This window comes from Umbelopsis ramanniana (assembly GCF_025399195.1).
Source record: "Umbelopsis ramanniana AG unplaced genomic scaffold K450scaffold_59, whole genome shotgun sequence".
Classification (NCBI taxonomy): Eukaryota; Fungi; Mucoromycota; class Umbelopsidomycetes; order Umbelopsidales; family Umbelopsidaceae; genus Umbelopsis; species Umbelopsis ramanniana.
In genome coordinates this window covers 23134-50777 of record NW_026252145.1, presented here as the reverse complement: position 1 = coordinate 50777, position 27644 = coordinate 23134, and the positions used below count along the sequence as shown (strand labels likewise).

The window sequence follows — 27644 nt, the reverse complement described above, 5'->3', positions numbered from 1 at the left end:
CCATTGATTAAACACTATTAGTTGATGGCGGTACCCAAGTCCCCATCATAAAAGTCAGTCGATGCTCTATTCTCTTCAGAAACACATATTTATTATCCAATATAGTCAATCAATTTTGCCATCGGCCAGTGTCTAGAAAGATTACTTGATAATAAGATGTTTTTCAACTTTGTAAGCTCTTGATACGCGATAGTCTTCTCCTCGTCTTTTCCTTCTCTTTGAAAGTACTTGAGTACCGCCATCCCAGTCCAGCTGGACTCGACAGAATACAAGCACCAAGGGCTATTTGAAGCTGCATCCAAGTAGACCAGATGCAGGAGCTTTTGGGCAGACTCAAAGCATATATTTCGAGCGTCAACGATATCGCCATTTTCTTGGTGAGATGTGTTTGTCATTGGAAAGAACAGTTGGATCTTTAGAAAGTAGATATCTACGCTCAATTTGTAGTAGCCTTGTGCGCTGAACTCTGCTCCCGCTCTTCTATTTGGACTAATGTGATCCACTTCGGTATCAAAAAAGTGGCGAAGCTCGTCAATTTCGACGTCAAGATCATGGATTGCGGATATTTCAACTTCTGAGAATTGCATGCAGCTGGTGATTTTTCGAAATAGCTTTCGTAAATCCGTTCGGCATCTAGCATACTGGACACGAGCACATGTTTCTACATCTTCATTTGATAGAGGTGCCTGAGGAAGGACGGTGATTTCATGATCGGGTATCATCATTGTTGGCTTGTCGGTTTGTCCAACAGCCAGAGCGTCCAAAAAATAAATTAAGGACCAGAGTCGGCGATACGTCTCTTGCAATTCTTCGGAGAGCTCTGGATGGGCTACATGCATCTTGAGTTCTAATGCCATCTGAGTTGCCATTCCTAGATGCAAGTAAGAACCTGGTAGTCGGCGGCATGAAAGTGTTGCAGACGCCTTTCCAACGTGATACCCATATAAGAGTACAAGTGCAAAAACACAGTCAACATCATTGTTGTCGAACATGCACTCAAAAAGTTGATCCCGTGCAAGCTGATAGTAGGGTGCGCCGGCTTGTTCACCACCGCTGCCCGAGAACATCCCGTGAAATACAGCTGAATGCTTGCAAGCCCAAGCTGTCACGGCATTCATCAAAAACGGCTTGATTCCACCAGAGAAAAACTTTGTCCTAAACGCAGCTTTGCAAGGAATTTGATACCCTACATAGCATGTAAAAAATATATCCAAGAGTTGGTTCATGGTATCGCCATTGTTAAGCATCCCGGCGAATGTGGGTGGGTCAATATGATAGATGGTGGGATGTGCATTGTACAAAGGTACCAAGAGAAATGATGGCTGTGTATACACAGGTATCCTTGCAGTTGGCACTAGGGCGGTCTCATTTTCTGAGTTTGCTGGCTCGCCGTTAGTCGAAAATAAACTTGAGTATAGTAAGTCTCGTAACTTCTGAAAGCAGATGTTCTCGGTACGGAACTCTATCGATATTCCTTTGTCCGTCAGATAAAGGTCACAATCTTTTTGTGAAATGAACAGAGTGTCCTTTGTAGTAGACGATATGTCGCTATTCATCTGCTTGCTACTAGTGTGATCAAATTTCAGTGCTAGTAGTGAGTTGACAGAGTGTAGAACGTGCGTCAGGTCGTTTTGCAGTTCAGACATTGTACTTCCGAGTTCATCTACTGACGAAGATAGTTTGACTACGTCTTCTTCACGAATATGGAGTGCTGGCGGTCGATATATACAGTTGCGATTACTTTTTTCACATTGCCCGCACGATGGAACAGCCTATAATGCTGCGTTAGCCATCTGTAAGTGTCATATATTTGACATTTCTCTCCGCTTACCATGTCGCAATAGACTGTCAAAGTGCAATGACCGAGTTAATTCCTAGTGAAGGGACCAGTTGCTAGCTACATTCTGTTTACCTACCTTTTCTTGACCCACATGATTCACAAGCCATGCACGAATGGGAGGATGCAAGCTACTTAGAGTTGTTTGGTGGAAAAAAAAAAAGTTGAAGCAAAAGGGATGGGCTCGAACCCTAAAAATTTCGGACCGTCTCATCAGAGACAAAAAGTCACTTGTAGCAAATGTTCAGCTTTCAGAGTAATACTTTATTATTTATTGAGATTTTGCTCCAAGGCCATAGATAAAAGTAACAGTAGTTGGAGTATCTGATATTCCTCGCTTCATAGCCTCATCTATGATGGCTTGGCTCGCGGTGGCCCCAATGCGACTAACGCCAATGGACCTGACCGTCAATAAATCGTCGAGCGTACGAACACCACCTGCAGCTTTGATCTGGACATTTGGAGGACAGTACTCTCTCATAAGCTTTAAGTTTTCAATGGTTGCGCCTGTATAGTTATATGCATTGTTCTGTTTAACGAACCCGTAGCCAGTGGATGTTTTGACGAAGGCTACACCAATCTTTGAGCAAATTTCGCACAATTTGATGATATGTTGACTTTGCAAATAATCCGTTTCAAAAATAACTTTGAGGATAGCTCCACCGGCAACAACAGTAGAATTGATGGCGTTGATTTCTTCGTAGATGTAATCCCATTGCAATCCGAGAACTTTTCCAACGTTAACGACCATGTCAACTTCCTGGGCACCCTCCTCGACGACTTGCTGAGCTTCGAACACTTTCACTCGGATAGAGCTATTTCCAGCAGGAAAACCAATCACAGGACAAACCAGTACGTCAGTTCCTGATAGATAGTTCTTAGCCATTGAGGTTGCATAAGGCTTGACGCACGCTGAGGCAAGGCTCAAGTCCTTTGCGAGCTGGCACCCTTGTTTTAGATCCTCATCCGTCATTGTCGGATGCAACAAAGAGTGATCGATCATCTTGGCGATATCTTGTATAGTCACAGTGATATTTGAGTTTTCCATGGTGTTGTTTTTTGAAATTCAGAGAAAAGGTAGTACTTGTGGTTCCAATTTTATGGAAAAAGGCGCTGGACTGATGATCAAGAAGATCGGGGAAGAGCCCGAGATTGACATGCGGGGATCTCCCCGTGCGGACTTACTACACGTGATATAAAAGGCAATACAGGGCCAAAAATCAAAAGAGCAACTTTACTTGCCCTGAATGACTGTGGAACTGGTCTGTACTGACGTCGATGGTACCATAGTAGCGACTGTCTACCCGAAAACGGAGATATCTCAAAGGACTTTAGATGCCATAAAAAGTGTCTGTGACCAAGGCATCAAGTTCATTATAGCATCCGGACGACCCCTGAGGACAATGCTACCGGTAGCTGAACAACTGGATTACAATGGCATCATGATTTGTCTCAACGGTGCGCTGGTATATGACTACCAAAAGAAAATGGAGCTTTATTCCATCTCTATGACTCCTAGCACGGTCACTGAGTTGATCATTGACAGTATTCGAATCTTTGGCTCCCATGTCGGATTTGGGATAGAATCTGGAAATACCTTTCTCTGTGACAAGAAATACTTTTCCTTACGAGAGCTTTACATCAACCACGAATACCGTCTATTTGATAATCCTGTTGAAATGTCAAAAGCAATAGAAAAAGCTGAAAAACTCATCATCATACACGAAAACCTTTCTTCAGCTAAATTATATCCACAACTTTTGGATCATTTTGGAGACTCTCAATGGCAAAGCAAAATTCGTATTTCCTTAGGTCATCCACGGTTCATCGACATAAGCGCAGCTGGAGTGACAAAAGGTGTGGCATTGAAGAAAATGTGTGAAGGTTTGAACATCCTACCGGAAAATGTCGTTTCATTTGGAAATATGCTTAACGACACGGAGATGCTTCACTATGCTGGTAGAGGAATTGCAGTCGCCGATGCTCATCCACAACTTCTAGATAAAGCGGATGAAATTACAGATACTTGTGAGAATGATGGTGTCGCTATGGTTCTTGAAAGTATTTTAAGATAAGATCAAACGAAAAAATAAATTGGCTTGCAAAACAAACATTGTAGTACTTGGACCAGTACCACGGTTAGGACATTGTTCATCGGCATTCATTCCGCCACATTCAAGAGTGTGATAGTCATGATTTATATCGTAATCAACATTATCACGAAAACACATCTTTAACTATACTACATTGAAAGCATTGATTGTTCAGGAGCGAATAGTGAAAATTCCATTTAATAACGCTTAGTTGGTGCAGGAGGAACAGTAGTCGAAGGTCTGGCAGGGAGCGGATGAGGCGGACGATGATCTTTGCTAGAGCTGGAGTGATCATTTCGATTACTTCTGTCTCTATCTCTATCTCGATCACGTCCTCGATCTCTGTCCCTGTCTCTATCACGATCCCTATCACGATCCTTGTCTCTATCATGCCCATCCCTTCGATCAAGCTTATCATGATAGCTTCTATCTCTATCATACGATTTGTAGCGATCATTGTTATCGTATTTTCGACCTGCCTGGTTGGATCCGTATCCATGCCGTCCGGCGTAATTTGAGGACGGTAATGCTTGATGAGGTGGAGCTCCGATGGCGGGGAGAGAGCTATCTCTACCAGGTTTATGGGGACCATTGCCATTGTGATGCTCTTGCTTCTGTTTGCGTCTATCGTATTCGTGTGAAGCCTCATATTTCGGCAAGCTAAAGAGAGCTAGTTGGTTAAAACTAGTTGCACATATGTATACTTTCACCATCATCGCCATGACTTACTCCGTAGGTTCAGCAGGCAATGGGTTCGTCCAGAAATAGTCATGATCCAGAGCAGCGTCGGCAGTCAAACGCTTATTTTTGTCAAGGACCAGGAGTTGATCCAACAAACCAGCGGCCTGTGATCCAAAAGATGAAAATTCATCTTTGACTCGACGTTGGTATGGGCCAAACGTAACGGTGTTCGCTTGGGGTAAGTTATCCCAGTCCGGCATGGTTTCCTGCGTGGGAGAACCACATAACCAGAAGATTTTCTGCAGCTGGTCAAGATCGGTTGAACCTTGTAATATTGGTCTGGACTTTAACATTTCACCAAAGACACAGCTATGAAGTAACGGAATTAGTAATCTGAACTCCTTTAGCATCATACCCATGAATAAGTATTTTACCCAACACCCCACATATCAATGGCCGTTGTATATCGTCGTTCACCAAGGAAGAGTTCTGGTGGTCGGTACCATCTGGTTACAACGCAATTGGTATATTCTTTTCCATCTTCCTCCAGGCCTCTGGCCAATCCAAAGTCAGCTATTTGAAGTATACCTTCATTGCTGATTAAAAGATTGGCCGCCTTCATGTCACGATGCAAAATTTTGTTCTGCACAATATCGATGGTTTGTTAGAGTTTGGTTTCCCTTCCTTCAAACCATAAAATAAAAGCTTACATGATGTAAGTAGGAAGTTCCTTCCAAAAGTTGCTTGAGATAGGTTTTAATTTGGGGTACGGAGAGCTTAACAGATGGGTTCTCCAAAAGGCCAGCCAGATCATGGTCCATATACGGGAATACCATGTATATACTTGTTCTTTCTTTTTTACTTCGGTTTCCTAGTGATTGACAATGAGTAACTGGGTTATACACATTAATAGGAGCATGTATGACCATTACCTTTCTGAACTGCAATATCTGTCAAAGGAACGATATTTTTATGATGAAGCTGCTTCAGGATTTTGATCTCACGGATAGCTGTTATGGGCACTCCATCCTTTTCATTGTGCATAAGAATCCTTTTGAGGGCTACTAATTCTCCTGTTGGTTTTCGACGTGCTTTGTGTACTTCTCTGCAAATATTCGCGAATGAGGCATAGTGGCATGCATTGCACAACACCTCAGAAGCAAAACGTACCCAAATGTTCCTTCACCTAGCTTGTCCTCCATTTCATAGTCGGATATCCTGGAACAGCCGACATATTTCCTAGTCTCTTTTGGTGATCGTCGATGTTGTGGAGTATATTGGGGCGAAGAAGACGTTATAGAAGCAGGAGAGGCATTGCTGTAGTATGGTGGAGGAGAAGTTTGTGCTGGTGAATGAGTGTGATTCAGAGGACGCTTCTGGGTACTGGAATGAATGTCGTCGGTGGCTGATCTTTTCATTGTGGGCTAAAGCAGCAAACTCTCAAAGCCATACAGAAGCATGCCGTTGGAAGGAAAAGAAAAATTGGGTCAGTCGCAAGTGGTCACGTGGTTACCGAAAGTCTATGTGTGAGCGCTGCAGTTCGATATTGACACGGAAACTTATCATGGAGAAAGCTAGTCCCAATGTCGAAAGTCGGACATTGTTCTATGAACAGTTGAATTGCGTACCAGAAAGTAACGTAAGTTGATTGCTTTAAGAACCGGATTCTCTTTCTGGATAGTCACTCACGTCTCCACTTAGCCGGAACAAATAAGAGCTGAGTATAGAAGGCTGGCACTGCAATTTCATCCCGATAAAACAGCGGCCAACGAACAGGGCAAGTGTAAACCTAGAACCTCTAAACTCGATTAAGGACCCAGCGATTTTCTTATACCCGTCGTAGATAGCAAAGTATTTGATTCCATCCAGAAAGCTTATAGTATATTAAACGATCCAGCCAGGCGAGCTCTCTACGATCGTTGGCGGACAAGTCATTTGCAGATCCCCTTTGAAGTCTTTGAAGGCCTTGGTACACATGCTCAAGTAATCATTTATCTCTTACCTGTTGTATCATTCAGCTGGCCCTTCCATAACCTTTGATATCTGATATGATTTTCAGACGCTTCATTGGCAAACTCTGCCGTCTCAACAAACCATCACAGCAGCTTCAGATACTGCCTCCTCAGAAACTCAAATTAATCGATCTATACCAGTTTCAAATGACCGTCAAAAGGAAAGAATTCAAATACAGTCTGTATGGAAAACCAATGATTCCGATGCATTGTATGATAAATTTCGGAACTATGGACTTTAACGCCATGTGGAGAGCAAAAGACCAAGGAGTATGCATGTCGCAGTTGTTTCTGTGCTAGAATGTAGAAATGGCTTTTTGTAAAAGTTTATAAAGAACAAAGATATAAGAGAAATCCCGCTCGGTACATGTATTTACTTTTGTTGGCACTTACGGTGATGGCTGTCAAATTATGGAACATTCATTATCAAGGTTCAGCCCTTCGGCTTCAAGTCACTCCATATTATATTCACGCAGACATCAAGCTTAAAATTTTAATAACATAACCAAGGTAAAATGCTTGACTACTTTCATTACTCCTCTTCTTCCTCTTCTTCCTCCTCGTTGTCTGTTACATCTTGTCCTAGTGACCTGAGTCTATCTTTATACTTTTTGATGTCCATATCTTGTTCACCTGTTATAATAGGATGAATCAGCAGTGAACGTTATTCGTGTCGATTGAAGTGCTCTTCAACTTACCCATACAAACTAACAAGTCTTCTTGTTCCTTCTCTAGAGTGGCAAATCTCGCTTGCTCTCTAAGATATTTGTCCTCTACTTCTCTCTTCTCATCTTCGGCAGCCTGCTTTTCAGTAGTCTGTGATCATAACATGTTGAGAGTGGAAGCTGCAATTTAGCCTATGGCACTGATATACAATACAAAGCGTGGCACTTACCAAAGCCTGGACTTGACCCTGCAGTTGAGCTAGCTGTGCTTTCAGATTCTTGATTTCATTATCTTGTTTGCTGATAATATCTTTATAAGATTGTATCTCATTGCTCCCTGATGACTGGTTATTAGCTCCTGTATCATATAACCAAAGGTCAGTACATTGATATGTCTTCCTGCAAGGGATGCTTTCTACTTACCAAAATTTTTGGTTTTCGCAGCCTTGGGACTACGAGTGATGGCTCTCTGAATGGAATCTGCAAGAAGGCAATTTTCAGTAAAAGGTATATATACAAGCACTGTTTTGGACATCGCATGAACACGAACCATATGACTCCTTGAACAGCTCGACAAAATGGTAATCCAGTACCAGCATTGGCAAACTTCCGTTCAAATTGAAGGCCTCATCCTCTTCAGCAGAAACATACATGGTCTTCGACACATTGATGAAAGCAGCGGAATCCCGAAGCCGTGATAAACGATTCTTGAATTGATCTGCTCCAACACGGTTGAGCAATATGTCTCTCAAGGTTTCTCTGTAAAACAGACGATCAGAAGAAAAATTTCACGTTTACCACATCCACTCTCTCTCATACCTGCTGAATGCAGAGTCATTATCGTCGTCATACTCGAACGCGATTCCGAGTAAGAACGCTGCCAATCCCTGAATTACGGGATCAACGTTCGTTTTTTGCATCTCTTCAATTAACTGTGGAGGTACAAAAAATACGGAGTGTTATTAATACACGGGTTTTAAAGCTCATGATCCTCGCCTACACCAACTTACAAATTGAACGTGAATTCCTTCGGAAAGAAACTGTTTAACAGAGGATGAGCTCTCAAACAACCAAGTACACAGCAGACAAAGGTATCCAATGGGTGCTCGAGAAGCAGCAGGAGATTCTTTGGACGACAGCATCAAAGCTGCCATCACCTGATGTAATAAAGGCACTGGTTCTTCACCTACACACAGTATAATAAGTATACAGAAGCAGGTACATATAAGCAACTGGCTATGCTCCTACCTTCTGCCTCCTCGCCGAATGTTACTCTACCGGCAACTTCTTTCGCTTTTTCATTTCCGCTCAAGATATGAGACAAGATAACACAAGCAAACCATGCAGAATATGGATCATTTTCGTTTGTGTGCCCATTTTCAATAGCCTCAAGCAAGAGAGATCCAGCTGAATGAGGTTTATCTAACAATCAAACATCAGATGATCCACCTTATGAAGCAGTACCGCTAGTATGCACATACCTGTAAACTTGGAATTGGCATTATCTTCAGGAACCTTTTGTAACGTTCCTGCCAACACCAACTGATTTTCATGGTTGTCATCAATGCAACAAGTTGCAGCAAAAGCAGCAGCAGCCCTGCTAGATAGTGCGTAATGACTTTGGGTATCACTAGCCGCTGCAATGGATATGAGAGACACTAATGCTGGCCGAGGAACATTCGCAGGAGTTGTGATATCATTGTTAGGCGTAGTAAAATCAGGCTGGTTGGCAACCATGGTTCTAATGAAAGCTGTCTGATTCGTCTCATTTGCACACACCAAATAGCCAATGGCATACAAAGCTTCCGTTCGGACACGCGGAGGTGCATTAGAGCAGAGAGCTAGTTGAATAACGGGAAGTAATATGCCACTTTGAGCCATCACCTTCTGGTTGACGGCAGTGTTGATACCAGCAGGCTCTGTCAGAATTCGAATGAGCTGGAGAACAAGAATGGTGTTTGAGACTTTCTGAGTTGGCCAATCCTCGTACGAGTATGGAACATGTTCAGCATTGCTGTCTCCAACATATCCTAAAAGGCCAGGGATTTGCTGGATACAACTGGTTTCCCTAAAATAGTTCTGATTCCACGAATATCAACTTTAGTTCCATTCTCTATGCCACCAATGAAAGCTTTTAGCGATACATACCTGATTGGAAACATTATATCTTAAAAGATTGTGAGTCAACGAAAGACTGTCTTGGACGATGATTCCTCCTGAAATCCCTTCCTCTTCCTCGATGATTGCAAGGAGCCGTTCAAAAGTATTTCCAAACGCTACAATCTTTTGAATATCGGCATTCGTTTCGGTCAATGAAATCATAAGCAAAAGTCCCTCTGTGTCGGAAATCTGCGTTAGGACTGGCGTTGATCTCCCCAAGTGTATTCAGTTTCCCCCCCCCATATACTTACCGTTTCGCACAATTTCTCGCTTATCATCCAGCAGTTCGATGAGACGTGTAATTCCGATAGGGCTGGTCAGAATGCATTCTTGAATTCGATCGCTACGGTTAAATAATAAAGTGACCAGAAGCTTGACAGTGTTGAATCGAACGTAGAAATCGAATTCCTCCAAGATATCCAATAAGATTGTAACATTTTTAGCGTCCTAAACACATATTGTAGGCATACGTTAGATGCTATAGATATACGATACGACCAGAATAACTCTCTAAAAGCCAATCGTACCTGAATGAATTGATCTGTGAAGCGAAGTGCATATCCCGATGCTTTTGACTAACAACTGCATGTGAATACATTTTCCTTTCCTCTTTGAGTCTGATACTATCTGCTATTTTACCTTTTCAGAGACGGTGCACAGAATGTTGATGGTCTCCAAAACAGCTTTCGTAATGTCAGTATCCTTGTAATCTTCGTGCAAGACTTTGATGAGCCCGTTTAAACTCCTATCTCCCACTTTCTAGTAGAGTATGTGATTAGATTCAAAGTAACCCATCTGGCATGCCGGTCCATCTTGCCATACCTCTGTCCAATCTCGAGCTAGACCCTTTAGGCTAAGAACGCCAGCCCTCCGATCCTCAAGCAAAGTGGCGTGTTGAACACAGTCAGCCAGTTTGTCGATTGTTTCATCAGCAGATTGAGGCTGCCCTTTATCCGACAGAAAGGCATTGTAACCTCTAGTTAGAAAATCCATTGTAACAAAGGGGAAAAGCTACTCAGATAGCGTACGAACGCTCATGCCACCATAAAACCCAACCGTAAGGTTACACGTGATCATAAAAATCCAGCATTGATTTGCGAGTGCTTTATGCCTCTAAAAAGGAACGTTCGTAGTTACAATAGATTACTTAGTACATAGGATTGATATATAGATTTTTTATGATGACCACCACTTGCGGCCCACGTTCATGACACGATTGATGAGGTCTGAGGCAGGAACACTTGGTTCCTCTTGATCGTGGGTCTCTTCATGCTCCGACCAGCCTTCTTCCGCATAGTTTGGGGTATCATTTTCATTAATAGTATTATCCAGGAGGCCATTGTAATTTTGAAGTTGTGAATAGCGCGCGCGGGATCGATCATTGCTTTCGAGTTCTGTATCACTAGCAAAATAAATCCATTCAGTTAGCTTTTACGCCACCTAATTGGTCAAAAAGAGATAAATACAGTTCAACTTACGATTCTACTTCAGGCTGTTTTCCTAAGGTAGCTGCTGCTGTCGCTGCTGCTGATGAAATTTTTTGGTTGTCGGGTGTATTTTCATTTTTTCGAATCATCATATTCTCCTTTATGAACGTTAATTTGTCGGTCAAGTCTACCAACTTTGTAGTGAACAGCGTTTGTGCCGCTTGTATTGCTTCTGCTTCTGCTTTTGGATTATGCGTTTGCGGATATTCTTGCTCTTGGTAACCTCCGGAAGTTGAAGACATGTCATCCAGTTGATTATGGTCATACATGAGCTGAGGCATCTATATTATTGCATAAGTCAATATTACAACAATATCTTCATCAGTTTCATTATCTTGTCTTTAAATTTACCTGTTGGTCTTCCAAAATACGTGCATCCTCTGTATCCTCTTCTGGGTATATTTCATAAAATTGAGACTGTGAGTGTGTTGGATGTCGTCTTCTAGATTTGCGAGTCGATCGTCGCCCTCGTCGCCCTCGAGATAGGGACCCGCTCTGATCTGTATCCGTTGTTGTAGTGCTTATAACAGATTCAAGGCCGGTTACGTAGCCTTCGTCCGTTTGTCGGCGCTTTTTTTTTTTTCTGTGAATTTGTGCCTGGTGATTATATAGTTCCTGAGGTACAGGTTCATCTGGAGGTAGCTGAATTGGTTGAGTTTGCCTAGATGGCATGCATATGCAAAGCTGGGAAGCTGAAGGAAAGTAGTTCCTCCAGGTCAAATCGAATGCATTGGAGTCCATTCGATAGGCAAGAAAGCGAAGAAGTGGCAGTTTCCTCAAAGTCAGAGCTGGTCAAGAAAAATGACCCAAAATTGGGCACCATCACATGAAATTTCTTGAAGCTGACATTCTCTCATTTTTTGGTCACACCCACACCATTCAGTCCTCGTTTAGCATTGCCCTGAACGGTTGGAACCTCTTTATTACTCCACTATTCTGTGCATACAGCCGAATACTTTGACTATGTTCCTTTTCCTGGACTATATGCCAACAACTCGCAATATTGCTCGTTACAAAATATGATGGAAGCTACTTGGAATCTTTCTTAACGTTGGTGCCAAACCACGACAATTTTACTACCGTTCATTATTTCGCCATGTGCATTGACATGTTTGACCCGAGACGTTTGTACAACACTTGCACGATTTCATATGTTGTAAATTTGCTGACTGGACATAATCCACAAAGAATACCACCGTTTACATTTCAACCAAGTGTACATTACTCATTTGTGCTCAAATCGATTTCAATGTTACTTTGGCTTACGGCTGTTACTCAAAGCAGTATTATACTTGTGGAAGTCACCCATCTGAACATACTAGACAGAAACCCCATGTTACATGTTCAACAAAATATACAGTCCCGGCTTCCAACTGAAGAATAACTACATAAATCTCTTCTATTTCGACGGGTCATCTTATTTGACATTGATATAATATGTCGATTTTGTTAAATCCGAATGTGTGGGAAACGTGTGTGAGCTGGATGTGAACCATTCGGTTGAAGCTAAAATTTTGTAGGCTATACAGTTCATTGTTGGGGCGACTTGACACCTGGATCGTGCTTCAATATTCTTGTTTATCCATGTGTTATTTTCTGAAAGAAACAACCAAGCAAATATACCCTAAAGCTCTTATCAACTCGGCTCGTACAATAATGCCAAGGAATACTACAAAGGCTACCTGGCCAACTTGTGTACTCTGTTGTTCGTGGCTCTCTACACGTGACTTTTTGCAATGATCCTCATGAGCTGTTCATACCTTGGAAAGTAAACGTTGTCCTCTCTTCATCTTCTTTCGATTTCACAATCTCCTGCAGTTATACTCTGGTAGCCTGTGTACTTAATCAGTGTGATCCGTATCGATTACCATCTGGAATGGCAGAATGGAACAATCTGTTGAACATCGCCAGAGAGACTAATGTCAGGCCTAATCGCAACAGCCCTTGTCACCTAAACAATCATGCACATCTACATAAAAAAATTTATATAGTATTGAAAAGACATTAATAATATACGACAAAGCGCACAATTGAAAAGCCTAGGGTAAACGGTTTATCAGCAGCTTGAGTTCTCCACTTTCGACATTGTATTTCACCAATGTACGATAGATCTGTCTTCAATCGATTGAGGCTCATAGATTCTTTCAGTCGGTGCAAAATGGCCGCATATTTTGATTAATTGAGCTTGTACGTGCGCGGGCATTGTGGATCACTTTTGGTCGAAGTAATTGATGTTGAAAGTGTGTCTATGGCACCCGTCTCTTCGGGTCGGATGATGTCTAAAGAAAAAATTAACCTCCGTATGTAATTAGCTTCAGTATAATCTATATTTTTATGCAGTAGAGTTGTCTAAAAAAGAATGACCGCTAAATGAAGGCACCGTAATGAGACTTTTAACCAATTTCTCGTTTTGCCCGTAAAAAATAACTATAGCTCACTCGACCCTAAAATTCTCAATCTCAGTTTTCTCTTATAAATTCGATGACTTTAAAAAACTGTTTCTAAATTTTTTTAACCCTTTTCAGAGAGATCGATGGTTTCAGAAAGAAATAGATAATTCGTTTGTACCAATATGCCCCTGAGTATGAAAGAGTATTACTCATTTTGATGCAAAGCACTATACCATTTTTCCCACACTATATTAAGAAGCAATAAATGATACCAAAGTAAGTCGCATCTATATAAGCTAGAGGCTCCCATTTAGCCTCAATATGAATACTATACTTTAGACCCTTCCTTGTATCACTATTTGCGCACGTGATAACTACGGTGGTCCAAATTTCAGAATTGGAGAGATGGCCGAGTTGGTCTAAGGCGTCAGGTTAAGGCCCTGATCTCTTCGGAGGCGTGGGTTCGAATCCCACTCTCTTCAAATTTTTATTGGCTGTTAGTTTTAATCTAACGCTTTTGATTGGTTCGTTCAACTAGAGTAACAATGTTTGATTGGTCGGTTATGAAGTTTTCCCACTGGTAATTTGCAGGGCGAAGTGTCGTTTTGCCCCATATAGACGTGCGGACGATTCGTTCTATGTACAAAGATTGCACTCATGTGCATTATTCGTTCCCAGCGATATCGAACCTCCTCTCATCATGGTTTTTTGATTCATTTGTCATGAAGCAGGTGACGCATTTCACCGCTTGTTACTATTATCGTACTGTGTTGGCTTTTTAAGTATATAACCAAACCTTTGAATTTGGGTAGCAACCTCAAGAACTTCCACAAGTACAGCAGGGGATGTTAACATTGAAAATGGTTACTTGTAAAAAGCCAGCATACCAGGGTATATGTGGAAGTAAAGAAGGCTGGCTCCGATGGTGACGACTTTAACTCGACTGCCGCACGCTCTACAGCAAAAAAATAATTTCTCAGAAAACATAAATTTACAACCAGTTAAAGTTGGAGGCAAGAGCCAATCAAACTTTGTTACTCTAGTTGAACGAACCAATCAAAAGCGTTAGATTAAAACTAACAGCCAATAAAAATTTGAAGAGAGTGGGATTCGAACCCACGCCTCCGAAGAGATCAGGGCCTTAACCTGACGCCTTAGACCAACTCGGCCATCTCTCCAATTCTGAAATTTGGACCACCGTAGTTATCACGTGCGCAAATAGTGACACAAGGAAGGGTCTAAGGTAAATTTACTGTCTAGAGATGGAGTACATGCGTTTTACCAAATTGAATCGACTGTAGTTAGATTAAATTATGCACGAATTTTTGAATTAATTTTTTTGTCATAATCTTTGGACGTAATATTTGGACTTTGTACGAATTTCTCACATGACGGCTATTTTTGCCTAAACTATGGACGGCTCGATTCTAATAAATGCACTGCGGATTTCTACTGGATGATAAACGAGAGACCAGGTTTTATTGAAAAAGATCAGGAAAACGGAGTTCGATGGAATCGTATGTTTGTTATTTTTCACTACGCCCTGCCGATGACACATCATGTCTCAGCTGCAGCTGTCATTGAACTTTGCCTTTCTACCGTTATGCCAGAAAAGGAACTTTGCAACTGTCCTGGTATTCTCATCTATTTGCCAAAATTAGTTTTTATAAATCTCCTTTTTTTCCTGTCCAGTCATCTCGAACATGGCCTTTTTGAGACAGTATGCTTAAGTTGACTATGGTAAATTGTCGACCGCGGGGATTGTTTCAAAATGGCGAGAAAGAACAAAAGGCTAATGAAATGAAAACCATAACAATTTGAACGCAACCACAGAACGGTGAGAGTAAGCTGTAGAAAATGTACAGTATAAGTGTCTGAATGGACTGTAGTTAAACCAATCAAAAAAAACAAAGAGCGCCACTACACATGCATCAAAAAGTGCAGTAAATTAACTCTTATTCTATCCCGAAATGTTTAGGTTATGCATTCATCCTATCAATCAATCAGATGTAAGAACAATTACCGCTTTTAATTACAAAATTTGGTTACTATATACAACTAATGGAGGCTATTTCCAGAATAGCTATCAACCAGAGGCTTCTCCAGAAGTATGGGATAAGGTGGTTAATTCCATCGCGTCTAATTGACCACTCTCCATCCGCCGGTCCAAGCTTTTGACAGGAGGTGATGGTAGCTGCAGTACCTGTACTGAGCTTCGAGTACTTCGATTACAATTGTTACTGGTCTCTCTCATTAAACGCTTAACGAAGTTGGTTGTAATCAAAACGTTGATAGTCATATCTGATTTTACCAGAATCAAATCGTATTTTGGCGGTATGACAGTCAGGACGAGCAGTAGAGAAAATACAACTTGTGATATTCCAGATAGTGTAGCACTAGCCGCAGATGAAATGAAGATGATTTGTAGAAGCGAGTCCTTACGAGTTCGGCGAGCTTTGATCATTTGATGGGAAAATACGGCGGTCAAGATCACGCCGCCTATGATCAATGTGCCGTACCAACCAGCCGTAAGATATGGAGGGAGAACAGGAGAGCATGCATTGTTGGCTAGCTGAACAGGCGCTGCCCTGATGCAAACTGCTAATCCAGTGCCGATCTGCGCTGCAATAATGACGGAAGAAATTACCCAGAAGGATCGGCGAAAGGCTAAGGATGTCAATGTGATTACAGCGGAGGCACGAAAAACCATGAGGAAGGTTGTACTGATGACCGACGCTTGATAGAAGAGTGAACCGACAGGTACCCACCAGCAATGTCCAGGAGGAAACAGGGTGAGAAAAAGCAACATACATAGGTTAATTGCTCCACAACAAGAACATATAAAGCATATGATCTGCAGCTTTGCTCTTCTCTCCATAAGAAAGCCGATGGATTGAAAAGTACTGCTGACACATAGCGCAAAGCATGCAGCCAACACAGCAATATACACCGACAGATACTCTGCATCTGTCAGAGCCATGCAAGATAGGATGGAAAAAACTGTGGAAGATGATCGAAAGAACGAAACAGAAAAAGTATTTCACCAAATTGTCCATGCAAAATATTATGTATTTTAGCCACATTCGCCCAATATGGGACAGACGACAAAGGCGGACCCTCCTCCCCCCCCACCAAAAAAAAAAAACCTGTTACGTTTGCTGTGATAACTCAAACATTTTTCACAGAGGGCTTGGCTAATGCTTCTACCGTCCGTCAACTACTTGGCTAAAGCTTCCACCGTCCATCAAATTTTAGTCATCTATCAAGGCCAAAGCAAATCTGTGCAGGATGCATAACTTTTCACCAAGCCGAGGTACGCCATGACATATTTTCTTTGGTTTGGCGAGTTTTAGAGAAATAATGCGTCTCTCTATTTCTTGTCTCATATCTTCATTTTTCCTACTCTTAGCGAAAGCTATCCAAATCAAATGGGTAAATACGCAGACGGACGATATCAAACTTTATTCAGAAGCTACTGGTGACCCAAAGGGCCATGCCATAGTATTTGTCCATGGATTTGCTCAGGCCGGTCTGGCGTTCGATCATCAATTTCACGATCATGATCTCACAAACAGGTTTTACATGGTGCGATACGACATGCGTGGCCATGGCTGGTCTTCTGCTCCTGATAGCTTGGACGCGTATAACTCTGATACCAAGTGGGGTCAGGATTTGCAGTCGGTCATTCAGGCATGGGATCTCAAAAACGTCAGTCTAGTCGGTTGGTCATATGGCGGTGTTGTGATTAGCGAATACGTACGAGTTGCAGGTCAAGATAATGTTGCCAATATGATCTATGTCGATGCTTCTACTTCGATTGGCATTCCGGGCCCAAGTACTTTGAATCCAAATTACACCGCCATCTTCCCAACTGTTGTTTCAACCGATTATGAAACAAGAATGCTAGGATTCAAGAGTTTCGTTGCAATGATCACTAAGGAACCGCTGTCACAGGATACTTATATGAAGGCACTTGGATGGATGCTTGCGACGAAACCCATCTGCTCTCAAGGAATGCGCAAAAGGGTTTCGGACAATACTGAGACTTTAAAAAATCTGAGGAAGCCAACTTTAATCATTCAGGCTGACGATGACCGTATTCAGCTACCGCTTTGTTCCCAAATGACTTTACAGTTGATACCCAATAGTAAATTAGTTACTATAGATAACGCAGGACATGCTTGCTTTCTTGATCAACCTCAAGTTTTTAATCAACTAATCTCGCAATTCATCGGTCATTAACATACTGCAGTAGTGGTTTGCTGTCAATAAAAAGTAGACAATCGGTCTATTGGATGGGGGTCATCCTGACCTAGCTATTGATACTGAAAAACGCTACATTACATAGGTGACCGCAGCTTGATATCGCCAAGATAAAATCAAAAATAGTATGAAAAAAGATATGACAAGGGTTGAAGATGTATTGATCATCAACTTTGATATACAAGTAAGGATGGCTCGTTCTCATATAACGTGCCATGACCATGGCTGTTAAGAGTTATGATACAGTTTAATTATGATTGTACAAATAACTCAGAATGTAACCCCATCAAGTAGATGGATATGTAAAATACGAAGTACAGTGCTTCGGAGAGCGAGATGGAATCCACTACTTTCCGTAACATTTTTCTATGGAGCCCGCGTCGTTACCCCTATATAGTATTGAATAAACCGTTAGCAAATGGTCATTTGCGTTTTGCCTATTCATCAAGGGTTACTTACCACCAGTTTGGCATCTTGACTTGTTTTCCAGCAGAAAAGAAGATAAAGATCGACTAAGCACGGTGACGCTACTTTTAGCCATAGTTTATATTAATGCTCGAGATTATCAACACCTCAACTTACCAATACTGCCAAATTAAAGCCAGTGTCCAAAGCACTTCCCACTAAATAGTTGTATTTTCTCCAAATCTCATGGCGATATCTTGAAGTCGCTCAGCTTAGTTAGTTATTTACCAAGTGGAAACAGTCTACCACATGGTTTCAAAAAAAGCACCTACCTGAATAGATAAAATTGACTGAAGAAGCCTACAAGGATAGAAGACAACGGACCCGTACTCAAGTTTCCCCACCAATTAGAAACCCTATTTCAAAGTTGATTAGCTCATGATATTATTTCTTATCAGGTTTACCAATCATTCCTTACCCTCCAAAGAAAATGGTAGCATTCCATAAATCGAATCTTGCTTTTGGAAAACGGCGGTGTAGTATATATAAGATCATTGGAGCAACTGCTCCAACTAAAAAGCCATACAGCAAGGGTGAATAAGTTGAGTCCGCAAACAAAATCTTCGGGCCAATCAAGCCATATTGAGTACTTGAAGTCTAGTCACAGATGGTAAGATATCGATGATGTTTCTGCAATATTCTTGATAATGTATTTCAAGCATACGTACATAGTAAGACTTGGCTGCCTGGCCGCTATATTGTCCATTAGGATCCGTCAGCGTTCCATCGAGATAGGGTCTCTTGGAATTGACAACCTATGTTGAGGATTACCATATACTGACTTAGTAAAATAGAGCATTCATCGACCGTTTTTGAGAATTTGCTTACCCATCGGATAACTGCATAATTGATTGGAGAGCCAAGGAACGTCCCAAACACTTGAGAGAAGAAAACAAGCTGATAAAAGTGAAATTTCAGTTATACAGTTACCATACATCTAGCCTAAAATACCACTTACACGAGGAGGAATCATCATATAATGACCTAGCTTCATATCCAAAAGAATAGACTGCGCACGGTACCAGGTTTCGGCTGCGATACAGCGGTAGAAAAGTGAAACGGTTGGGTGTAGACCAGGCGCCATGTAACCAAACAACAATTCGTTGAAGACTCCAACTTGAACTTGATAGTTTGAGATGGCAAAAATATAACCCATAGGCACAACGCACAGAGCTCCAAACAGCACGGCAACCACAAAAGTCCATATGGGCACACCAAACTCGCCTTTGATGATGGTAACTAGAACTGTAACAAAAGATAAAACAAACAAGATTGTCCACCATAGTAAGGGGACTTCAGGGTACTTGGACATGATTTGACTGAGCTTGTCGCTGCGAGAGGCTCTGGAATCTCGTTGCCGCAGTTGCTTAAAGGTGGCCAATAACTTGGGTCCAGCGAACAGAACGATGTACACAAAGACGCTGATGTAGGATGCATATGAGGCGAAGATGGTGAGCATATAGTATGGTGAGATGCGCACAGGACCTTCAATTGCATAGGCAGTCTCATTGAAAGTGTAGCTTGGTATGGATATAATTTGGGTGACATTGTAAGACTTTCCGTCAGTAGTCCACAATGCTTGCGAAAATATCGGAATAATATCCGCATTCCATAAGCCTAGAAACCAGTATACATTAAACTTGGGGTAATCTCATTCTGCATAATGAAAGCTGCGTACCTTTGAAATGGATGATGGGAACAATGATCCACATAGTCACAACAAAGCTTGTGAACGTTATAACTTGAGTCCACCAAGGCATTAAATAAACAGATCCAGTGGAATTGCTAAAGTTGGCCCAATCTAAACTGAAGTTTAGAAATCCCATACCGCCGATACCAGAGCCAACAAACTGTGAAAACTTGGTTTAGAACTTCATTAATGGAGGAGTGCTGTATCATGTAATGTACTATACCTTTGCTGTGGGGTTATGTGGAGCGAACCTATCGAATTAAAGCAAAAATTAATGCTTAACTTGACACTGTAATGCACCGCTTATTCTCCAGAAGATTAAACTTACCAGCATATAACAGCCAGAGAGCTTAGGAAGGGAAAGATGTATTCGGGCAAGAACTCCCAAAAGTAGATACCAACTGCTACGATAGCGAATATACGAAGCTGCTTGCTAGCGGCAGACTTATCAAACGTATCTTTCCTAAGGGTTCTGAAAAGCTGTGTCTGCATGAGAGCTTGGGGGAATATGAATTCCGGCTCATAGATGAGAAAATTTCTGGCAATGCAGGCAAAGGAATAGGACAAGGTAATGGCGGATATCATAAAAAATATTGCGGCAGCAGGATGGTAAACTCTCTCGAAGAAGATATCTGTTGGTCGTACACGCAGTTAGTTCCGGAGTGCAAATTTTTGAGCACCAACATATGCTAAATCTTCATTACCGGCTGTTGCAATAGCGATTTCACCTAAATGGGGTAGTTCATGCGCATCTTGTTAGTTTTTGAATAATAGATATAAAAGATACATCACATCCCATATTTACCCAAGTTATTCTGGCTCCCAGACGCCACACTAACAGCATGTTAGAAAACGAATGTAATGACATGACAGGTGCAGCACAACAGGCTCCAACTTACCATAATGTGATAAGGACATGTTCCTTGAGAGAAAACGGACCGGGATTCTAAAACGAAGTCGGTGAAGATAAGCTTAAGGTCCATATTTGTATAAGGTTGGCGGCTCGCTCAGCTTACCAAACTAAACGAGTACTTTCCACTGCCAATTGTCCAGTCAGGTAATATTTTAGCCAACCAATGGCCCAGCCAATGCGTCGCAACTTGTACAAAAAGGATGCTGAAGGGAGCGGAAGTTGTACGAAACCATGATAGCTGGGTGATGAATGCACCTAATACCGAAAACGAGACACCAAGAAGGAAAAATCTTTGACCAATCGCGTAAACAGACAACTTTGTTAGCCCCACAACCCATTTGTTTTCGAACACAAAAGTATTGATGGATACCTGAAGGTGATAGTCAGATCTTCTGGTCTATCTTCCAGAGAAACGATTTCGCGAACAATAACTGGCAATCCCTCGGCTTCTGCAACTTGCTCAATTTTCTCCTCGCCGTCACCTGACGTCAAGCTTGGTTCCTTCTCTGGCAAAGAAGCAAAATCTTCTTTCGTAGATTTAACGCTGAGGCTTTCCAGGGCATCTTCAAAACCTCTTTTATCATTTGTAGCTGTATCTGTCATTCACTCTGATACTGTTGTCTGCAAGAGAGAAGAAAGAGAAAAAAATAAGAAGTCAAAATTTAGCTCTTGGGGGTCTGATCCAGCATTCTTATTTGTACTGATAACGGTTAAAAAAGGAGGGGCTATACACCATGTTTGTCGTTCTGCATTCTGATTGCATCATTTGACCACTCTCGTATGAAGAAGGCTTTCTATCAAAAATTGATCCAATCAACGATCTCTTTTACAACAACTCTTTCTCTATCAACCAAAAGCATTTAGTACACCATCCATTAATTGACGCTTGTTTTGTCACATATTATAGCTATCGAATGTGATGAACGCTTCAGTTATCAAACATGGTTAGAACTGGTGCAATGGAGAGGTGAGTATGTGCCATTTCCGCTGTGCATGGCGTGCTACCGATTACATTTACTGGTCACAATCTTGCATTTGATAGCTTCATATCATTGGACCTTCGAGATACTTGAAAAATCCAGTTACAACAATCGACCGAATGGCTTGCGGTATCCACAATAGCAATGTTTTGTTGAACCATCTTTCCACACCAGCCCATTTTTTTTTTTATCTCTTAACGGTAGATATTGAATTTTATTTGTATTCTGCAGGGACCTAATTTGGACAAAAAGCGGGTTGGTACGACATGGTTGGGGCTTCTGACCCGATGGTAAAGGACATGACAACGAACCTGAAAACATATCCAAGCACATCGATGGCGACATCCCCGAATGCTAAACTTCGCATTAGAAGGTTGTATCGCAATGCTCTGCCATAAAAGGAATTTGAAGACGAATTCTTGAATAATACTACTGTAGGAGCCGTTCATGTAACGGTGTTCAGGGAAAGATTTGTAGCCTTTCAACTCCTCTGATAATTCAACATGCATTAGCCACAACACTAACAAATTTGTCAAGTTTACACCAAAAGATTATTTCTTGTTCAAAACAAAGACTTATGATGCTCATACCTTGCTAATAGACACTCCTAGGTTTACCATCCGTCTCATGTACCTTGTTTAGGCGGTTTATTTTAACGAACATATAAAGTACATGATCAAAATGCAATATATACCCTGTGGAGCATAAAATGTTGACATTTATTTAAGCAAGTAAAAAAAAAGCATCCTCAACTGTCTAAACGTGGTTAATTTAGATGCTGGCAGAATATCAGCATTTCATATGGAAGTGATGAGCTTTTTTCTTCTTCTTCTAGAGATGTGCCTAAAATAAAAATTCTGCAATACCAACTAAAAGCCATGATAGCTGCCATAAAGCGCTATCCCGCTTTATCAACTAGAGTTTGCAGCGTTCCTTCTGCATTTCCGTTGTAACGGAAGACGAGAGAGGGGTTTGAAATTGCAGACCCGCCCCTTATATTACTTTTACAAACAAAAAGCTCGTTTTACAGAGAGTATTAGCAGTTTGGATGACAATAAAATATATCTAATGCTGCTGACATGAAAGGCTGGCAGATGCACGTTTCGTACACTGATAATCACCGGCTGAATGTTTCGCCATCAGAATTAAAAGTAACCCGAAGCTTCGGTCGGGAACTACTAAGTCTTTTCCGTCCTAGTTGAATAGCCAAAGGCTAGTTATCTTGCAGTAAGCATAAAATAGGACAAGCATGCACTGACCATTCTTGAAAGATGGTCTTGGCTTTTCATTAGACTTTTGTAGAATGGTATGGATAAGCCGTTGTTCGTGCGTTTTGACGATGGCAAGACAGAATGATCTGTCCCGAGATTCAAACAACTCAGTTTGAAGTGGATCTTTTGTACATTGCAGCAAAGCATAGTTTAGATTGTTGCAGCAATGGCAGAGATTTTAAACATCGTTGATGGATCATTAAGTTGTATTGTATTATATAAAAAATAATGGTAGCAATATTTGCCAAAAATGTTCTATGAGAGGGTCAGCAATGATATGTCTGGTACTGAAAGACATTGAGTAGCCGATCATGGAGTTGTAACTTTTTTCATTCAATTTTTTTTTTTTTTTTTTGAAGTTTTGTATTACAGTCCACGGAAAACTCTCTTGGTTTCCTCGTCCTCGCTGTACTTTCTTCTGTTGGGCTTGTTTTTAGAGTGAGTTTGTAACTGACCCATTTCATAACTGACGTTCTGGCCTGCTTCAGATATTTGTATCATTGTTGATTGGGAATCGTTTGTAACGGGAATAGCAGTAGCAGATGGAAAAGCTACAAAATTGTCGGGATATGAACTGTTGCTGTCGGGCTCGTAGTCCTTCGACAAAGGCTGGCTACTGGACATACGGTAAAACGGTGAAGTAACATCATCAACCTTTTTAGTTCCTGACAAAAAGTGCTTTGTAATCCAGCGCGCAAAGCGATGTTCGGAAGGGGTGGACTGTAGAGATCCTTGCTCGCCATACTTCTCCAACATGTCTTCTTTGATATGACGCAAAGCATTTGCTAGAGCGGGGTCCATACAAAAGGCAACAAAGTTCAGTACACCGGGCAGATCCGTTGTGACAATAAGGTACCAGTCCAATCCGACGTTCTGGAAATGGATAATAATAAATTTTTTTTTTTTGGGGGTAAGTAACGCAAGGGACAGGTATAGGAAAAATTAACGCAGCCTCTTACCAAATAATGCTGAAATTGCATGATACACTCACTGATGTACCAGCCTAGTTGAGTAACGATGGGAATAAGAGCGTAAAGAGAGATTCTCAGAACCAGCTTATTCATGGTCCTCTGAGTTCGGCGTGCCCGAAGTTGCGCACTTGTCAAATCTTTGGACGACGTAGTATGAGAATTATAAGTTTTGACGGCAATCGTACTTTTCCTCAGCTTGAAAATGACAGCGACAACTACAAAGAAACAATAGAGCGTTCCCATCATATTCCAGCTTAAGAAAGTCAGCCATTCCCATAGAATAGTCTTCTTTGATGAGTATGCGATGTACCAGCATACACCGTAATTCTCATCCAGTCCTAGCCGGCCAGCAGCCTAGTGTAGCCAGTAAAATGAAACATGGTTAATATTGGGATTCTCGATAGGGCAATGTGGCGATAATGGTCTCAAAAGGCGAAATTAAGCCCATGTATTTTAAATGTATAATTACCCAGGGTGGTACGGTGGTCGCAAGAGCCAACAGAACGGATACTGCGAAGTAACTGATTTCAAGCCAAGGATGGACACGTTTACGGAGTAAGAACAGCTGAGTTTTGAAGATCTGTTAGAAAAATCTACGACTGCAGGTCAAGGCGTGTAACAGCGCTGTGTTTCACGCCAGCCCGCGACGGGAATGTAAATTAAGTGCTACTAACCCATTGTAGATTGAACGCAATGGCAACAGAAAGGAAGGTGTAGAGATTCGTTAAAAAGAGAATCAGCCATGCTGTTGCTCCACAAGCAGCTCCAGGAGTCGCTACGAATGTGAAGATGATGTACGCGGCAGATTTGACGGCGTCCACTGTACTGACGGCAGCTGTCAAACGCAAACTGACCCGATCGACCAATGTCTTATCGTAGAGTCGAACAAGCAACAAAATGATGCAAACCATCACAGCACAAAACATGCCTATTGAATTGACACACAAATTGACGATGGTAAATATTTTGTTTGCCTGTTGAGGATGTGTTAATGTTTCAACGGTATATGTAATAGTCTTCATTCTGAATGAATTTACCTCATCGCCTGGTAGGAGCAAATTGTATCCAGGATCAAAATCCCAGGAATCTGGTGATAGATCTGGTGTTGGTGTGTTTGGATATAGAGCTGTGACATTTTGTGTCGACATCTCTGCAGGGTATCAAGAAAGAAAAGAGATCTGAGAAAGGGCTTGAAAAGAACTGTTTGTGTTTTAATTAAATTTTTTTTTTTCAAACCGATATTTTCTGCAAACTCTGTCTGGAATAGGGTTCAGAGACTTGGCCGTTTGGTTATACAGCATGGGTCTGAACTGAAATATGCAACGTGGTCAATCTCCTCCAGAAACATACAAATAACCGATGTAGCACTTTCGTACCTTTCTTTCTTTATCTCACCGTTCCTTCATCATTCCAATGCAGCGTCTGTGGTCAGCATTCCTTTTGGCCCTGGTGTGTCTTGCCAGTCTATCCTTGGCTGCTCCTACTGGTTCTACTTCTCCATTCCCCATGGCCAAATGCCATGGATTCCAATTAGAGGAAGCTTCCATTGACGAAATCCAACAGCAGTTGGCCAGCGGCAAGCTTACTAGCCGTCAGCTTGTTCAGTGCTACCTCGATCGTATTACGACTGTCAACCCCTATCTCCAGTAAGTTTGATTGATTGACCTATTTCGCTATGAACCTTGAGAAATTAATTGCTCCCGCTTTTTTTTTTTTTTTTCTAAAAATGATAGCGCTGTCATTGAAACCAACCCCGATGCTCTTGCCATTGCAGATCAACTTGACAAGGAGCGCGCTCAAGGCAAAGTAAGAAACATTTAATACTTAGCATGCGCCAGCTCAGTGAGCCAAAAAGTTAATGAAATTTAATAGGTCAGAGGCCCATTGCACGGTATTCCCATCCTTGTCAAGGATAACATCGCTACTGATGATAAGATGAACACAACCGCTGGTTCATATGGTAAAATATTTTTCCTTTGCCCGCCGATTTCTACACTATGCACGACCGGCATATCGGTATTTAAACTAACGCAAATGTTTCTTAGCTTTATTGGGAAATGTCGTTCCACGCGATGCTCATGTCATTGCTTTGTTGCGCAAGGCTGGAGCCATTATTCTTGGAAAAGGAAATATGTCCGAATGGGCGGATATTCGCGCTAACTCCTACTCTGAGGGATGGTCTGCTCGTGGTGGCCAAACTCGCAATTCTTACAATTTGACTCAGGATCCTGCAGGCTCTTCTTCTGGTCCCGCTCATGCAGTCTCTGCCAACCTTGTCACAATTGCTATCGGGACTGAAACTGATGGAAGTGTCATTGCTCCTGCCCAGCGTGCTGGTATCATTGGTATTAAACCCACCGTCGGATTAACTTCAAGAGATGGTGTCATCCCTGAAGCTCACTCTCAAGACACCGTTGGTGCTTTTGGAAAGACCTTCAAGGACGCTGCCTATGTTTTGACTGCCATGCATGGTGTCGACCCTCGTGATAATGCTACCTACGCGCAGCAGGGCCATGCTTCCAAAGACTATTCCCAGTTTGTCTCCAATTCTTCAGCACTAAAGGGTGTCCGCATTGGTATCCCATGGAAGAGAGTCTGGGAATCATCTACTACTGTTAACCAATACCCCCAATTGTTCAGTGCCATTGCTGAACTTCGCAAGGCTGGTGCCATCATCATTAACAACACTAACCTTCCCGATATTGATGATATCACTCCTAACCCTCCCGGTAAGTACTCAACTGGATGAACCATCTGTCATCTGCCAGCCAAAGTGTGGTCTAGTATCTATATCTCATCCAATATCTTTTTGTTGACAGGTTGGAACTGGCAGTTCAAGAACGGCCTTGGTCTTGATAACCAATCTGAATTCACCGTTGTCTGCTATGAATTCAAGCAAAATCTTAATACCTATTTGTCTGAACTTGTTTCATCTCCTGTTCGTACCTTGTCTGACATTGTCAAGTTCAACGACAATCACAAGAGCATTGAGGAGCAATACTTTGGTCAGGAAGTTCTTGCCCAATGCGACTCCAGCCCTTTCTCCTATGAAACCTATATTGAAGCCAAGGTAAGACACTAGAAAGCAAGATTTTGTAAATTTGGATGAAACTAATATGACTTATTGTACCAATAGGCTTATGTTGATAACACCACTCGTGCTGCTGGTATCGATGCTGCCTTGAAGAACTACAAAGTTCAGGCACTTCTTGTTCCTTCCGACAATTTCAGCCCTAGTACTGAGATTCCTGCTATGGCCGGTTACCCCATGGTCACCATCCCCGCTGGTATTGATGGTTGGGGTAAGTTTAAAAATTGAATCGACGGGTGGTTTTGCGAGCGTACGCTAATATCGATGAAATTATTTCAGGTGTTGCTTTCGGTCTTGGTCTTTGGGGAACTGCTTTCTCCGAGCCTACTCTCATCAAGCTTGGCTCCGCTATTGATGACACCCTCAAACGCAGACAAGTTCCTACCTTCTTGGAGCATACTGCTACCAACATTCCCATTAATTCTGAGATTGGTGCCTACTAGATTCATAATTGCAGCTTAATAATTTATTTACTGTAGCTCTAAGCTTGATTACCTTCTTGACTATCCAGGTGATATTAACACTCCTTTACGGCTAGCTGCCAATGGAATAAAAAAATGTCCTCTGGTATTAGCTGGATAATCGTCAGCTCAAGATCGCAACTCAGTTGTTGATATTATTTGTAGATTGGCACCAATAGATGGCTCACAACTTGTTTGCAATATTCGTCCATGG

General features: G+C 41.8%; 11 protein-coding genes and 2 non-coding genes across 13 annotated transcripts; 5 read left to right on the top strand and 8 right to left on the bottom strand.

Moving 5' to 3' along the window:
* Positions 1-51: 51 nt before the first annotated feature.
* K450DRAFT_255336 (uncharacterized protein) lies at positions 52-2021 on the bottom strand. Its single transcript, XM_051591331.1, has 6 exons — positions 1913-2021; positions 1816-1819; positions 435-1772; positions 360-413; positions 169-332; positions 52-144 (listed from the first exon to the last, which is right to left on the bottom strand). Exons 1-6 carry the CDS (start codon positions 1945-1947, stop codon positions 93-95), a joined length of 1647 nt encoding a protein of 548 aa, XP_051441742.1. The 5' UTR covers positions 1948-2021; the 3' UTR covers positions 52-92.
* Positions 2022-2078: 57 nt separating this feature from the next.
* On the bottom strand, positions 2079-2951 carry K450DRAFT_255334 (uncharacterized protein). Its single transcript, XM_051591330.1, has one exon. It carries the CDS (start codon positions 2883-2885, stop codon positions 2109-2111), a length of 777 nt encoding a protein of 258 aa, XP_051441741.1. The 5' UTR covers positions 2886-2951; the 3' UTR covers positions 2079-2108.
* A 133-nt stretch (positions 2952-3084) lies between these two features.
* On the top strand, positions 3085-3912 carry K450DRAFT_201752 (uncharacterized protein; the record flags this gene model as incomplete). Its single annotated transcript, XM_051584673.1, has 1 exon — positions 3085-3912. One exon carries the CDS (start codon positions 3085-3087, stop codon positions 3910-3912), a length of 828 nt encoding a protein of 275 aa, XP_051441740.1.
* A 115-nt stretch (positions 3913-4027) lies between these two features.
* K450DRAFT_255332 (uncharacterized protein) lies at positions 4028-6119 on the bottom strand. Its single transcript, XM_051591329.1, has 6 exons — positions 5782-6119; positions 5544-5716; positions 5322-5482; positions 5046-5254; positions 4660-4980; positions 4028-4590 (listed from the first exon to the last, which is right to left on the bottom strand). Exons 1-6 carry the CDS (start codon positions 6027-6029, stop codon positions 4128-4130), a joined length of 1575 nt encoding a protein of 524 aa, XP_051441739.1. The 5' UTR covers positions 6030-6119; the 3' UTR covers positions 4028-4127.
* Positions 6120-6175: 56 nt separating this feature from the next.
* K450DRAFT_283181 (uncharacterized protein) lies at positions 6176-6975 on the top strand (the record flags this gene model as incomplete). Its single annotated transcript, XM_051593469.1, has 4 exons — positions 6176-6250; positions 6313-6394; positions 6455-6594; positions 6671-6975. The coding sequence occupies 4 exons, from the start codon at positions 6176-6178 to the stop codon at positions 6863-6865; spliced, it is 492 nt and encodes a 163-aa protein (XP_051441738.1). The 3' UTR covers positions 6866-6975.
* A 67-nt stretch (positions 6976-7042) lies between these two features.
* K450DRAFT_255324 (uncharacterized protein) lies at positions 7043-10461 on the bottom strand. The gene is made up of 14 exons (XM_051591328.1): positions 10271-10461; positions 10088-10207; positions 9976-10023; positions 9700-9895; positions 9437-9624; positions 8770-9367; positions 8537-8710; positions 8299-8474; positions 8108-8220; positions 7839-8047; positions 7712-7768; positions 7519-7646; positions 7322-7439; positions 7043-7256 (listed from the first exon to the last, which is right to left on the bottom strand). The coding sequence occupies exons 1-14, from the start codon at positions 10439-10441 to the stop codon at positions 7156-7158; spliced, it is 2397 nt and encodes a 798-aa protein (XP_051441737.1). The 5' UTR covers positions 10442-10461; the 3' UTR covers positions 7043-7155.
* A 53-nt stretch (positions 10462-10514) lies between these two features.
* K450DRAFT_255315 (uncharacterized protein) lies at positions 10515-11737 on the bottom strand. The gene is made up of 3 exons (XM_051591327.1): positions 11287-11737; positions 10927-11216; positions 10515-10850 (listed from the first exon to the last, which is right to left on the bottom strand). The coding sequence occupies exons 1-3, from the start codon at positions 11674-11676 to the stop codon at positions 10625-10627; spliced, it is 906 nt and encodes a 301-aa protein (XP_051441736.1). The 5' UTR covers positions 11677-11737; the 3' UTR covers positions 10515-10624.
* A 1987-nt stretch (positions 11738-13724) lies between these two features.
* K450DRAFT_t94 lies at positions 13725-13807 on the top strand. The gene has a single exon. It is a non-coding gene; the product is annotated as a tRNA-Leu (tRNA).
* Positions 13808-14420: 613 nt separating this feature from the next.
* K450DRAFT_t90 lies at positions 14421-14503 on the bottom strand. Its single transcript has one exon. It is a non-coding gene; the product is annotated as a tRNA-Leu (tRNA).
* A 1962-nt stretch (positions 14504-16465) lies between these two features.
* Positions 16466-17661, top strand: K450DRAFT_255311 (uncharacterized protein). The gene is made up of 2 exons (XM_051591326.1): positions 16466-16638; positions 16735-17661. The coding sequence occupies exons 1-2, from the start codon at positions 16614-16616 to the stop codon at positions 17565-17567; spliced, it is 858 nt and encodes a 285-aa protein (XP_051441735.1). The 5' UTR covers positions 16466-16613; the 3' UTR covers positions 17568-17661.
* A 154-nt stretch (positions 17662-17815) lies between these two features.
* Positions 17816-21259, bottom strand: K450DRAFT_283177 (uncharacterized protein; the record flags this gene model as incomplete). The annotated part of the gene is made up of 16 exons (XM_051593468.1): positions 17816-17977; positions 18048-18100; positions 18171-18249; positions 18326-18409; positions 18472-18650; positions 18722-18808; positions 18882-18950; positions 19012-19670; positions 19732-19903; positions 19967-19994; positions 20072-20375; positions 20448-20471; positions 20549-20577; positions 20643-20689; positions 20760-20946; positions 21027-21259. The coding sequence occupies 16 exons, from the start codon at positions 21257-21259 to the stop codon at positions 17935-17937; spliced, it is 2277 nt and encodes a 758-aa protein (XP_051441734.1). The 3' UTR covers positions 17816-17934.
* A 2014-nt stretch (positions 21260-23273) lies between these two features.
* Positions 23274-25026, bottom strand: K450DRAFT_274424 (uncharacterized protein; the record flags this gene model as incomplete). Its single annotated transcript, XM_051593121.1, has 5 exons — positions 23274-23780; positions 23867-24232; positions 24348-24443; positions 24553-24852; positions 24916-25026. 5 exons carry the CDS (start codon positions 25024-25026, stop codon positions 23274-23276), a joined length of 1380 nt encoding a protein of 459 aa, XP_051441733.1.
* Positions 25027-25252: 226 nt separating this feature from the next.
* K450DRAFT_255295 (uncharacterized protein) lies at positions 25253-27559 on the top strand. Its single transcript, XM_051591325.1, has 7 exons — positions 25253-25524; positions 25612-25684; positions 25751-25838; positions 25924-26607; positions 26698-26948; positions 27015-27180; positions 27249-27559. The coding sequence occupies exons 1-7, from the start codon at positions 25292-25294 to the stop codon at positions 27410-27412; spliced, it is 1659 nt and encodes a 552-aa protein (XP_051441732.1). The 5' UTR covers positions 25253-25291; the 3' UTR covers positions 27413-27559.
* The last annotated feature ends 85 nt before the right edge of the window (positions 27560-27644 follow it).

Bases quoted from the DNA above. Each gene is read 5' to 3' on its own strand.
- K450DRAFT_255336 (XM_051591331.1), bottom strand. From the start codon at position 1,947: ATGGCTTGTGAATCATGTGGGTCAAGAAAAGGTAG. The intron at 333-359 runs GTTGACGCTCGA...ATATGCTTTGAG, and splicing joins ACCAAGAAAATGGCGATATC to TCTGCCCAAAAGCTCCTGCA. The intron at 145-168 runs GTTGAAAAACAT...CTTATTATCAAG, and splicing joins GCGTATCAAGAGCTTACAAA to TAATCTTTCTAGACACTGGC.
- K450DRAFT_255332 (XM_051591329.1), bottom strand. From the start codon at position 6,029: ATGAAAAGATCAGCCACCGACGACATTCATTCCAGTACCCAGAAGCGT. The intron at 5,717-5,781 runs GTACGTTTTGCT...GAATATTTGCAG, and splicing joins CTAGGTGAAGGAACATTTGG to AGAAGTACACAAAGCACGTC. The intron at 4,981-5,045 runs GTAAAATACTTA...GTTACTTCATAG, and splicing joins ATTGATATGTGGGGTGTTGG to CTGTGTCTTTGGTGAAATGT.
- K450DRAFT_255295 (XM_051591325.1), top strand. From the start codon at position 25,292: ATGCAGCGTCTGTGGTCAGCATTCCTTTTGGCCCTGGTGTGTCTTGCC. The intron at 25,525-25,611 runs GTAAGTTTGATT...TAAAAATGATAG, and splicing joins ACTGTCAACCCCTATCTCCA to CGCTGTCATTGAAACCAACC. The intron at 26,949-27,014 runs GTAAGACACTAG...TTGTACCAATAG, and splicing joins AAACCTATATTGAAGCCAAG to GCTTATGTTGATAACACCAC.
- K450DRAFT_255334 (XM_051591330.1), bottom strand. From the start codon at position 2,885: ATGGAAAACTCAAATATCACTGTGACTATACAAGATATCGCCAAGATG.
- K450DRAFT_255315 (XM_051591327.1), bottom strand. From the start codon at position 11,676: ATGGACTCCAATGCATTCGATTTGACCTGGAGGAACTACTTTCCTTCA. The intron at 11,217-11,286 runs GTAAATTTAAAG...GCAATAATATAG, and splicing joins GTATTTTGGAAGACCAACAG to ATGCCTCAGCTCATGTATGA. The intron at 10,851-10,926 runs GTAAGTTGAACT...TTATTTTGCTAG, and splicing joins AAACAGCCTGAAGTAGAATC to TGATACAGAACTCGAAAGCA.
- K450DRAFT_255311 (XM_051591326.1), top strand. From the start codon at position 16,614: ATGCATAACTTTTCACCAAGCCGAG. The intron at 16,639-16,734 runs GTACGCCATGAC...TCCTACTCTTAG, and splicing joins TAACTTTTCACCAAGCCGAG to CGAAAGCTATCCAAATCAAA.
- K450DRAFT_255324 (XM_051591328.1), bottom strand. From the start codon at position 10,441: ATGGATTTTCTAACTAGAGGTTACAATGCCTTTCTGTCGGATAAAGGG. The intron at 8,711-8,769 runs GTATGTGCATAC...TTTGATTGTTAG, and splicing joins TGCCAATTCCAAGTTTACAG to ATAAACCTCATTCAGCTGGA. The intron at 8,221-8,298 runs GTAAGTTGGTGT...GTACCTCCACAG, and splicing joins AAGGAATTCACGTTCAATTT to TTAATTGAAGAGATGCAAAA.